At 37.3% G+C, this 13317-nt stretch overlaps 1 protein-coding gene across 1 annotated transcript in view; it reads left to right on the forward strand.

The window, feature by feature from the left end:
• The window catches only part of LOC150078041 (uncharacterized), a 119978-nt gene that overhangs the window by 64732 nt on the left and 41929 nt on the right, over positions 1–13317 (forward strand). The window contains exon 5 of the mRNA XM_090384439.1: positions 1437–1658. Within this exon, the coding sequence (XP_090240565.1) occupies positions 1437–1658 (222 nt within the window). The remainder of the gene's footprint in view (positions 1–1436; positions 1659–13317) is intronic.

The following is a 13317-nucleotide window of genomic DNA, read 5'->3' on the forward strand; positions in this document are numbered from 1 at the left end:
TAATTGTGCAGTCAGATATGAAATTTTCTGAGCAATGCAGACAGGCTGCAAGGGCAGGTCATGGGGTTTTGTCAATGATATATAGGAATTTTGGTAGCAGGGAAAAGGAGGTGATTGTCCGTCTGTATAAGGCAATGGTCAGGCCACGCCTTGAGTACTGCGTACAGGTCTGGAGGCCTCATTTTAGGAAGGATGTAGATTTACTTGAGCGGGTACAGAGAAGGGCAACAAGATTGGTGAGGGGAATGAAGGGATCCTCTTACCAAGAGAGGCTTAAGTTCTGCAAATTGCAGTGGCTGGAGACTAGGCATCTGCACGGTGATCTGATTGAGGTGTATAAGGCCTTGAATGGGTTGAGCACGCTGAATTCTGATGGGATCCTTCCACTTGTTCAGATTACAAACCTAAGGGGGCATAAATTCAAATTAAGAAGAAAGGATGTGCGGAAATTTGCCTTTAGCCAGTGGGTGGTTAATTGCTGGAACAAACTTCCATCTGTCGTTGTGGAAGTTGATAGGTTGAATAAATTTAAGGAGGAACTGGACAGGCATTTGGAGCGAATGGTGTGTTTTTTTGTTTTTTTTTTTGGCTGATGCTGCATAAGCTCATACACTTGCTTTCTTGCATCACATGCCACTACTACTACTACCACACACGCGCGCACACACACACACACACACACACACACACACACACACACACACACACACACACACACACACACACACACACACACACTTAAAATCATGATGCTTTCCTTGTCCGAAGACATTTTACAACTTAGTTGTGTGTGCATATAATAATAAAATTCTTCTTTTTTTTCTTTTTTTTTTTTTAAACTAGAGATCTGTATCTGCAAATATCTCATACATTTATATAAATTGCAGGATTTGTGCTGATATATCTGCAGATGTAAATGTAACATTAAGCAGCACAGATATTTATGAAAATTATCAGTTTGTTGTTATGTGTGAAAACAAGAAGTGGCTAGTAAATTTTTAAGAACTAAACAATATGTAGTAAAAAAATACAGAAATATCTTTGTAAATATTGTTCAGAAAACCCTTCTGAACACCATCTTTGTTTAGGACTAATGTCTTACAATTTGGCGGCTTCCGTAGCCGGTCAGAAATGGGATGCAGTAGCATGCTCTTTGAGCAAACCTGGGTTCAAGCCCTTGACTGCTAAATATGGTCGATCTGCCAACCCACACTAGACCAACGTGGCAGATTATGGTCCATTTCCCTCAACATGAATCATTGAGGAGGATTAACATACAATTTGAGAACGGGGGGGGGGGGGTTAAATTTATTAATATTTTGCACCCTGTTAGAACTTTTTCATTTTGAATGTGATCCATAACTTGAGAACTACTGAATTATAACAAACAACGATAGTTTAATTTGGAATTTTCAAATACTTATTTTGTATTACAGGTGTCCTCCCCTTTACGAGGTATTGGAAGGCAACTACAACAAGCAGCATATTCTTATCTTTCTGAATATCATAATCTTGTTGGACTTCACTTAACTGAAAACAAACCTGTACGTGCCTTTGAGTTCTTTAAAAGTGGTGCAGAACTTGGTTCAGGCAAGGCACATTTTAACGTAGCAGTTTGTTATGAAATAGGACATGGTACTGCAGTTGATTTGAGTAAGGTAATAAATATTTCCATGTTCTTTGTTTGTTTAAAATAAAATTGTGGTGAGTATTTGGTTAATGGAAAGAATTTAAATTTGAGAAATTTTGATAGTAGTAGATTTTTTTTAGTTTATTTTGTGCATTGATTTTATAATATTTTGCCACTGATGAGACACTTTCCCCATTAGAAATTTTGTCTAATAACTCAATTTTATTTGCTAATGTCATCACCCTCTTTGATCTTTTCACAATCTCTTGTTATTCATAGCCATATTTTTGTAGGGGTTAGAAAAGAACTTGTCCACAATAAAGTCACTTCCTTTTTACTGTTAACACACTCCAAAAAGTCTGTTTACACTAACACTGCAAAATGGTAGATTTTTCACTTTTGTAAGCATATCAATTAAAAGCAAATGATGAAACCTTCCATGCAAGCTCATAACAAATACTGAACAAGGATTAGTGGGAAACATCCGCACTCACAATTTTGTCATTCCTCCTACCGAGCGCTGTTTTGACTGGGCAAGATGATTTAGCCACACCCATGTTTTTTATGGCCGAAAATGTTCATGGCACTTTAAAATGCACATTTTTTTTAGGTTTCATTTTATATTAAATCAGCAATCACGAATATGCAAAACAGCGAATAGTGTGGGTTTATTGTACTATTAAACTGCAATAATTTGGATTTTGCTAATTTGGACTTTCTGTTTATTTGTTTTATTTATACAGAATTGTATAATTTAAATACAATTCTGAACTTTTTAGATGCATTAGCATATATATATATATATACAGGAACTCCCTAACTTGTTTAAGGGTTGCGTTCCGCGGAATGCTATGTAAGTCGGGGAATTTCCCCCCTCACAAGCACAGTTGCGAGTACTTGTGCAGCACTCACAACTGTGCTCGCTGAATTGATTGAATCAAAAAAGAAATGTTCAATGAACATGTAAATAGAATTATTTATTGTATTTATTCAATTTTTTGTCTCATGTGCAGGAAAAATTACAAAAGCGTGCAATTTAAAAAAATTTCAAAATTATAAAATTACAAAAAAAGAGAGGAGACAGGCATAATGTCAGTAAGTTTTACCTCTCGAGCATCGTTGCTAGAATCAACGTCTTCAGCTGATAAGTACACCGCTGCAGAGGTTGAGGGCTGTGGAGTTTTAGAAGGGGTCGGCCGCTCAACCTTATGAAAGAACATATTAATGGATGACTGGATGGTGGCTTTTTTCTTTTCATTGTAGATGTCTTTGTAGCAAGTAAGCATATCATTCACCCCTCTGTTAACTTTTAAGAATCATTCGCTGTCAGGATCCATCTTCTGAAACCTCGCCATTGTCAATGCAATTTCATGAAATGCCATTGCCATCTCTATATTGATAAACCATTTTGTCTCCTCATTTGGTTCATTTTTGAGCTTCGTCAGCATTTTCTTCTTTCACTGTTGCTGCCTGCAAATCAATGTGTTATTCGTTAGATAATTCCTTCTCTTCTTCTTCTGTTAACTCCTCCACATCTTTGGCATCAACCTCCAATTGAAGTAGCTCTGCAACCTTTACAATCTTATATGTAACCTCTTCATATGATTCTTATTTTTCAAATCCTTCATAGCCTTTTACGTGCCGTGGGCATTCTTCCATTCGCCATTTTAACAACTTTTAGTAATTTCCCCCCAGGCCTTATTAATGTTTAAGATGGCGTAGTAAATATTGTAAGATTTTCAAAAGTCTCTCAACATAAAATTTTTCTCATTGTCTACTGCAGACAATGCCTGAGCAAATGTTATGCATAAATAGTATGCTTTTAAATTTGAAATAACATCCTGATCCGTAGGTTGGATGAGTGAAGTCGTGTTTGGCGGTAGAAATGTGACTCTCATGTTCGAATTGAAATCAGGACAGTGCATCTATAAAAAAACATGTCAAAGGATCAATGCACTTAAGATCAACAGTGATCACAAAACAGCATTCAGGTGCTATATTGAAGATGGAACAGCTGTTAATAATATGGATGGAAAATCAAATTCAGAAGCGAGTGCCTCTGAGTGTAATGACCATTCAAGCAAAAGCAATAAGTATTTATAAAGATATTAAAGATAAGTATGGCGAACTCCAACCCAAGTTCGTGGCAAGCAATGAGTGGTTTAAATGATTCAAGCATCACGCTGGTTTCCACAACGTTAAAGTATGCAGTGAAGTCGCCCAGGAACATTATCTGATAGAAGTAAAATCATGAAAGGAACGTCGTTGTCTTTACAATATTTTTCAACCTCAGAATGAAGCAGCATTTAAACCAATCCTCAAAGAGAGATATCGTTATCCATGCTCTCAGGTTCGATCAGATAGGGTGGCTTTATTTGATGCCCTTAAATGCATGAGGATTTCCAGAATGGTATGCAAGCAGTGGTTTTAATCTGTAATTTCCCGCTGCATTAGCCCCGAGCAAGAGCGTGGCCCTATCTTTTGATACCTTGAAACCTGGCATTGTATTTTCCTCTTTGGCAATATATGTTCGATCCGACATTTTTTTCTAATACAGAGCAGTCTCGTCAACGTTAAAAATTTGCTGTGTTGAATAGCTGCCTTCATTAATAATTTTTTCCAACACATTACAAAATTTCTCTGTAGCTGCAGAATCGGCAATGGCGACTTCACCGCATACTTTAACGTTGTGGAAACCAGCGCAATGCCTGAATCTATTAAACCACTCCTTGCTTGCCACGAACTTGGGTTGGGGTTTGCCATACTTATCCTTAATATCTTTATAAATACTTATTGCTTTTGCTTGAATAGTCATTAGACTCTGAGGCACTTGCTTCTGAATCTGATTTTCCATCCATATTATTAACAGCTGTTCCATCTTTGATATAGCACCTGAACGCTGTTTTGTGATCACTGTTGATCTTAAGTGCGTTGATCCTTTGACATGTTCTTTTATACACACACTGTCCTATAAAATAGTATGCACTGTTGAAGCAGCGAGACCTAATTCCCTTGCAATAGATGACAAACTTTGTCTTGCTTCTTACTTCATTTTCATCTTCAGTTCTAAATGAATTTTGTTTAGTTTCCTGGCACTACCACCACTTGCACTTTTCGTTGGTGTCGCTTTCCCCTCACCATTGTAATAAATAAATAGGAATGAAGAGAAGTTTCTGAAAATTTTTTTTTTATATCATTGAAGATTTCAGTGAAGGGGAACACATTTCACCATAATAGCGTAAAAACCCACACAATTGCAGTTATCGGTATTATCACAAATGCAATAAGATCGAGTTTACTACCCGTTTATAATTAGATGCTTTAACAGAAAAGCTCAATAAATTGGAAAGTGCAAATTGTTTTTATTGTTTTTGGTCTTGACCTCCAAAACGTGCTTTAGAAAAATATCACAAAAGGCTTTCAAAATTGATTCTTATAATGGGACATATGATAACGATGAAAGTGTAGTGCAATTTTCATTATAAATATGACCTTTTAGAGAGATAAATAGCTTAGTAATTAATATAGTAAAATTTTCAACTTGGAAAATTACAAAAAAAAAAAAAAAAAAAAAAAACCCAGTGTTATTGGGTTCACATTACGATATTTTCACGATACCTCCATTTATTCCTATGGGATGCAAAATACGTTTCCAAAAAATTTTTTAAGTTTGCACTGGTCGGCAAAAATTTACGTAAAGTTGAATTTCCATAAGTCGAGTATTATGTAAGTCGGGGAATTCCTGTACATGCATAATGTGCCTATACCATTAACCAAGTTGAAGGAAGAGGACTTTGTTACTGAACAGATCTCTCCAGCATATCCCACACATTACCATTAGGATTGAGATCAGATGAATGTAGGTACCAAAGAGATGGTAGAAATTCATGTCACGTTCTCCGAATTATTCTTGCACAATCCAACTATATCATATCAAAATTATTTTTTGCATTCATTTCCTTTGTGATCGCATCATAGTATCCAATCAAATTGGTCAGATGTGACTTCCCCTTAACCAACCCATCCTGTGCCTGAATAAATTTTTTTTTTTTTTTTTTTTATGTGAACCCCAAACACGAGAGGTATTAGAACCTATAGTACTTAGTACCGTGCTTGGGTTGGAGGTTGAAAAGATGAAAGAAGATATTTGTTGACATTAGACTTGAACTTCTGTAGACTGTAATTTTCAGGAAATACGTACAAAGGAAGGTTGTTCCAGGAAACGGCAGTTGAATGAATAAATGAGGAAGATGAAAAGTTGGTTCTGTGAGTTTGAAGTTGGACAGTAAATGGATGTTGGCTGGTGGCAGCACGTGTTTGGACTGTTTTGAAAAAGAGAGAGCGGGAATTATAGAAGCCAATTCAGAAGAACAGTGCCCATGGAAGTATCTGTAGAAGAGGCATGCAGCAGAAACAGTATGTCTATGAGAAAGCGAGTGGAGAGACTCTGTCAGAGATGAATCATTAATTAACCTAACTGCCCTCTTCTGAATGGAATCAAGAAGCCTGAGAGACGTTTTGGGGGCACCACCCCAGATGTGGGAATAATATTCCGTGGCAAGGCGGATTTGCAATTTATACAGAGTGAGCAGCTGTTTGGAAGAAAAGTAACGCCGAGAGCGAAAGAGAAAACCAAGTTTTTTGGATGCAGAGGAAGCAATATTTGTAATGTGCTTGTGCCAATAGAGATTAGAAGTCAGGGTAATCCCCAAAAGAGATATATCATTTTGCCTAGAAATCAGAGGGTCACTAAAGATAAGCATAGGAGCAGAAGAATCCTTTTTTGTAAGATATAAGACAAGACTGAGTTTTAGAAGGGTTGAAATCAACTAAGTTGTCTTTGCTCCACTGGAGAATTACCTGAAGTTGTCTTTGCTCCACTGGAGAATTACCTGAAGATCGGCATTTAAGGAATTGGTAGCAGATTTTCGAGAAGTTGAAGCTGATTGAGCAGGACAAGTTTCTCAAAATGGAAAGTGGAATGCAATGTGCTATCATCGGCAAAACTATGGATAGGATTTCCAGTCAATGGATATATAATATACAAGAGGAAAAGAGTGGGGGGAAAGAACTGAACCTTGGGGGACACCGGCATTAGTGGAGAAGTTAGAAGACAGAGAGCCATCTACCATCACCCTCAGTGAGCGATCAGAGAGAAAACTGGATAACCAATTACTAAAAACAGTTGGCAAACCATAAGATGGAAGCTTGTTTAGAAGACCTTTATGCCAAACACGATCAATAGCCTTTGAGATGTCAAGAGCAACTACTCGTGTTTCACCGAACCTTTCCATTGAATTAGTCCATAAATGGGTAACATAAGCCAGAATATCACCAGTGGATCGACACTGACGGAATCCATACTGGCGATCGTCGATCAGACGGAAGGTTTCTAGGTAGTTTAAGAGTTGTTGGTTAATTGATTTCTCCATTACTTTAGAAAGAGTAGAAGTAATTGCAATGGGACGATAATTGGATGGGAGGGATTTGTCACCCTTTTTAGGAACTGGCTGCATATGAGCAAATTTCCAAGCAGAAGGAAAAACATCTTTGGAATAAGAAGGTGAAAAAAGGCGGCAAAGGATAGGAGTAAGTTCAGGAGCACAGGTTTTGAGAACAAGTGGAGAAATACCGTCAGGACCTGGAGCTTTCTTAGCATCAAGATTCATCAAAATTCTTCTGATATCCTTTTGACGGAAGACCACAGGAAGCATTGAATGGAGCATGTTGGGAATGGTGGGAGGTGTTTTACCAAGATCATTAATACATGAGGTGGAAGAAAAATGGGATGCTAGCAGGTCAACTTTATCCTTTCCTGAACAACAGAACCATTTGGTTTGGACAGAGGTGGGAGCAGAGAGGGCAAAAGTTGCGGCCAATAACTTTGGCAAGAGACCAGAAATCTCGGCTACCATTAGGGCAAGAAGCAATTTTTCTACTCTTAGCCTGTTCAAACTCTAGTTTGGACTGATTAATAACTGCTTTACAATTGTTGCGAGCTTTGGTGTAGGCAGAAAATGAAACTGAAGAATTAGAAACAAGCCAATTACGATATGCAACATTCTTCTCTTGAACAGCCTTAGCACATTTATTGGAAAACCAAGGTTTAGATAAAGGACGAGATTTTAAAGTGGAGTGTGGGATAAAGGATTCCATTCCTGCAAGAATAATTTCACTGACACAATCTGAGCAAACGTTGGCATCAGAAGTTTTGAAACAGTAATCCGACCAAGGAAAAGACGAAAAGAAATCTCGCAGGTCATCCCATTTTGCATTCTTGTAATGCCAAACAACACGAGGTTGGGAATAGCCATGAGATAAAGGTTCCATTGGAGAAGAGACAATCACCAAGTTGTGATCTGAAGTGCCTAAAAGACCTCTCACTTCGACCGTACTTAGAAGGGTAGTTTGTGAGAAAAAGATCAAGCGTATTGGCTGTATGATTAGGATTGTCCGGTATTCTTGTAGGTAAATGAACAATCTGTGCTAGGTCATTAGCAATTGCAAAAGCTTCAGCATCTCGACCTGCTGGGTCGGTGTGACTAGAAAACGGAAGCCAGCTGGAGTTGTGAACATTAAAATCACCAAGGAAAGTTACTTCACTGTTAGGAAAGTTGGGCTGGAGAAAGTCAAGTTGCAAAGAGAGGAAGTCAAAGAGCTCCAAGTGATTAGTGGAGTTGGGAGAACGGTAGAGACAACAGATGAATTTGACACAATGAGGTAGAGAGATTTTAAGCCAGAGAAGATCAAAGAGAGGAGATTCCAAATTGCCAAGTCTCTGATAGGGAATATCAGAACGGACATATGCACAAGTACCACCTTTGAGGCGAAAGGAATCATATAGCGAATAAGTTGGGCATCTGAGATGAGCAGTAGTTGAATCAACCAATAACTGAGATTCTGTCAGAAAAAGTACATGGGGTTTGGCAGACTGCAAGTAGAAATGGACATCGTTGAAATTAGAATTGAGACCACGTATATTTGTGAAATGAATAAGGAAGTGCTTGGGAGGTTTAGATCTTTTCGCAGATAAGCTTGCTCTATTAGTTTGACAATTCATGGTGTATTCAATAGTAAGAAAAGTGGGTGGGACATGCTGTATAAAGTAATGAAATTTTTGGATATGGCATACACGTGGTAAGAATATACCCAGATCCTTGACATAATGTGGCCTCGACAATGCTCCCTGCATACACACTACTCGGACTCCCTCCAGTCACTATCTGGCAGAGTAGAGGTAGCAAGATTATACACTAGCTGATCCGGAAGCCTCCTATAGAGTTACCAATAGGTTCGGTCCGGTGTACTAACTAGCGGCCGGCCTGCGAACACCGTTTTAGAGCTGTACCCTCGAAATGTAAGGAATATTGGATCTCGCCACGACGTTCATCAAAACCTCAAAAGTCATCAATCATACTGCATGATGGAAGAGATAGGGAATGGTTGACCGGAACTTAGCTCAAAGACTAAACATGGGTTCCACCACTTCAAGCCTCCAATAAGCAAAGTGGTGGTATTTCACCGGTTGATGAGAGTCATCTACCACCTAGTACTGCCTGGTAATGTAGAGGGGCAGCGTTTCTCCAAGTTGTGTGGGCGCCACACCTCGACCCCTGCTTACGTTGGTTCACACCTGGGTGGTCACCCACCATGTACTTGTGCATGGAGGTTATACCCAGGATTACTAACAGTCCCACCATCGTGAAGGTGCAAGCAGAGGATTTGGCTGTCACAGACCGTCCGGACTTTGCCGAAATTGGGTCCACTTGACTTGAGTGTCACCCGAATATCAGTTTCATCGGCGTTTTAGACTACCAGGTAGCAAGTACAGCTTGTCTGGCATATCTGAGAGAATTTCTGTGACAACCTCAAGGACCTTGTCTAAAACCAGTGATTCCAATATTTTTCCCGGAACAGAAGTTAAACTAACAGGTAGGGTTTCTTTCCTGGGATCCCGCATGTTTTTATTGGTTTTTTTAATTCCCAGGAATTAAAAAAAATCCTGGAAATTTCTCGGGAACATTAAATTATCTGAAATCTTTTTTTTAAATATAATTATATGCAATAATGAGTTATGAGATATTGATTATGGATTATGAAAGAGTTATTGCAATTCCAGGCATTTCATCTATCATCAAGTAACACTTGGCAACTGACACCATCGTTGCCAAGTCTTGTGCTTGGTGTATTACCAGATCTGTGGCCTGTGCTTCAAGCAATAGACAAATCTTTTGTCTGGCAATATTTTATAAAGAACTCTAAAGAAGAAAGTGCAAAATGCATAAAATGTCATTCTACTTTATTGTGCCGTGGCTGGTCAACTAGTGGTTTAATTCGGCACTTAAAATTGAGGCACTCTATAGATAAGATCACTGCATCTGTACCTGCAAGCATTAAAGATGAAGCTGTCACTTCAGTCAGCTCAGGTAAGTGGAAAAGAACATTACAAACGTATTTTGTCAAGAAGGAGAAAAAACTCTAGAAGAAATTATAAGCAAACTTGTTGCTGTATATGGATTCACTATACATGTAATTACAAAGAGTAACTTCATAATGAAGTTACTCCATAAATGGTCAGAATTCAATTGGAAGAATTCAGGCTGAGTACTATTCAGATGCACATTGTTGCATGCGTCACGGATAGTGCGAGTGTGATGATTAAATTTGGAAAATTAATGAGCTGCCACCATCACTTATGTTATGCACATGGCACACACCTGGTTTATGTGATGTATTTTATAAGAAAATGATTGATTCAGGTAGGAAACTAGTCAGGTGACGATCATGAAAATGAGTTAGATGATTTGAATACACCAATTGAAATTGAGGAGTTAGCTTTTGCCAATAAAATAGATCTAATTGCCAATGTAGATGAAGAAAGCAGCACTAAAAAATTTACAGACATTAATGAAACTATAAAAAAAGGTAAGAAAAATTGTAAAAATATTCAGGAAATCCCCTCTCAAGAATGAATTCTTTAAAACTATGTGAAAGCAGAACATGGTTGCGAAAAGATACTAATTTTAGATTTGAAAACTTGCTGGGACAGTTTATTGGGTATGATTGAGAGATTTTTAGAAACAAGAGCAGCAGTTTCTAAGCATTAAAGAAAAGCAAAGTTTAACTAACGAAGAAGTTGATGTCCTGCAGGATATTGTTTCAACCCTACAGCCAGTAAAAAATCACCCAAGATGAGGAGGAACGATGACTCCTCTCCTTCCACCTCTGTGATTTTTTATGATTTTTATTAGGGAAAGTTTGTTTATATTTTCACTGGGGGAATATTGTTTACGCTTTTCATGTGCGAAAGATTTTTTATGCTTTTTATTAGGGAAAGTTTGCTCATATTTTTCACTATGGAAACGTTTATGCTTTTCAAATTTTATGTGGGTATAAAAGTTAAATAAATTAATTTTATATTATTTTTACACTTATATTTTTCATTTTGTATTATATTTTTCCTGTTTAAATCATTGTATTGGATGGTAACTTTGCTCTAGACTGTGGGCCTGGAACGGATTACCCCTAAATACATATATTTCAACGTATGCTAGAACGAACAGTTGCTATAATGTGTCTGCTATAACAAGAATGTGTCTGTAAATAATAATTATTGGTAAGTAGAGGCACTTTTTTGTACCTCTATTTTTTTGCCCTGTCTAATTAACATTTTTAATTTACTCGGTACAAAATGAAGAACTCCAATCTCAAAACCTCTATATATCACTGTACCTTCCACTGGCTATTTTAAGATCCATTTATATAATTATATAGTTAATTATGCTGTTTTTTATTATTATGCTCCCTTCCATGTAAATTTGTGGAAACACTGTTTGTAATTGAGATTGCATGATTCACAAAATTCTAGTAGCCTTTGCTATTTCTGTTAAGTTTCTCTTTCTCTCCAGATTTTCTAAAAAAAATCTCTGTAGCTGGAATTGTCATTTCCTACTCTGCTATTTGTAATCTCCAACCAGTACCATTTTTTCTTTGTCATTTGTTCTTATTATCTTTTTTTATTTTATCAACAAGCTTTCCATCTTAAATTTTGTCCCATAACCTTACTGGATAATGCTTTCCATTATTAGAATGAAATACTAGAACTAAACATACTTAAATTGCATTGTGAGGTGAAATTGTTAAAAAATATAAAGTTTAAAGTTAGTGATGATGTCAAAGTTTTAAATTTTCTGTATTTTTGTAAATACAGTATTATTATTATTAAATAATAGTTACTTTTTTGAATATTATATGGTGTTTACAATAATAACTAAACTAATACTACAGTAAAAAGGCACTTTCATATCATTATAATAGAAGATCCATTGGTTTGTTTCTCCATGACGGTATAGTGGTTTCACCACTTGTTACTTGTTTGGAGAGGTTTTAGGTTTAATTCCCATCTATGATTGGGGGAATTTCTAAATCCTCTTCACTTGAGGCTATAGTAGGTTAGCTGATCTGAGAGTGAGAGAGATGAGTTATCGAAGGTTTTTGAGCTGTTTACCTAAAGAACTCTAGACTTTTCATAAGCATTAGATCTCACTCTCCTTAAAAGAGAACTACGTCTGTAGATGTATGTGTTACAGAAGCAGTATCTTAAAAATAAATCTTCATACTTTTAATTCTTATATGTGAAGATCGTGTGTGAAATACTTTATTTATGAATTATATTTTATCACAAATGGCATGCCCTTACTGCATGCCGTTTACAATGCTTCCAATCGATTGAATACATTTTGCCTGGCCTGCCTCTTCAGTAGGAAAATAACTATACTAAATCTTGTTTAAAGGCTGCACAAAATATGAATATAATTTATATTGTATTATATATACGAGATACAAAAGATATATATAGTATATATAATTCACGACTGTCACTTCATCAGATCTCTCACATAAAAACCAAAATTTTAAGCTTCATTTTACACTTAACTATAAATTCAACAGTGGAATCTAAACAGACCTTCTTTTACAGGTAAAGTTTTCTCTCCATATAGTAGTAGTAGTGGCACATGATGCAAGAAAGCAAGTGTAGGAGCTTATGCAGCATCAGCCAAAAAAAAAAAAAAAAAAAAAATCGCACCATTCCCTCCAAATGCCTGTCCAGTTCCTCCTTAAATTTATTTAACCTATCAACTTCCACAACGACAGATGGAAGTTTGTTCCAGCAATTAACCACCCGCTGGCTAAAGGCAAATTTCCGCACATCTATTCTACATCTGTCCTTTCTTAATTTGAACTTATGTCCCCGTAGGTTCGTAATCTGAACAAGTGGAAGGATCCCATCAGAATTCAGCGCGCTCAACCCATTCAAGGCCTTATAGACCTCAATCAGATCACCGCGCAGGTGCCTAGTCTCCAGCCACTGCAATTTGCAGAACTTAAGCCTCTCTTGGTAAGAGAATCCCTTCATTCCCCTCACCAATCGTGTTGCTCTTCTCTGTACACGCTCAAGCAAATCTAAATCCTTCCTAAAATGAGGCCTCCAGACCTGTACGCAGTACTCAAGGCGTGGCCTGACCATTGCCTTATACAGAGGGACAATCACCTCCTTTTCCCTGCTAGCAAAATTCCTATATATCATTGACAAAACCCCATGACCCGCCCTAGCAGCCTGTCTGCACGTGTAGGAGAAAACTTCATATCTGACTGCACAATTACTCCCAGGTCTTTTTCATTTTCTG

The sequence above is a fragment of the Mastigoproctus giganteus genome, chromosome 11 (assembly GCF_048544385.1).
Source record: "Mastigoproctus giganteus isolate SK-2022 chromosome 11, ASM4854438v1, whole genome shotgun sequence".
NCBI classification, from domain to species: Eukaryota; Metazoa; Arthropoda; class Arachnida; order Uropygi; family Thelyphonidae; genus Mastigoproctus; species Mastigoproctus giganteus.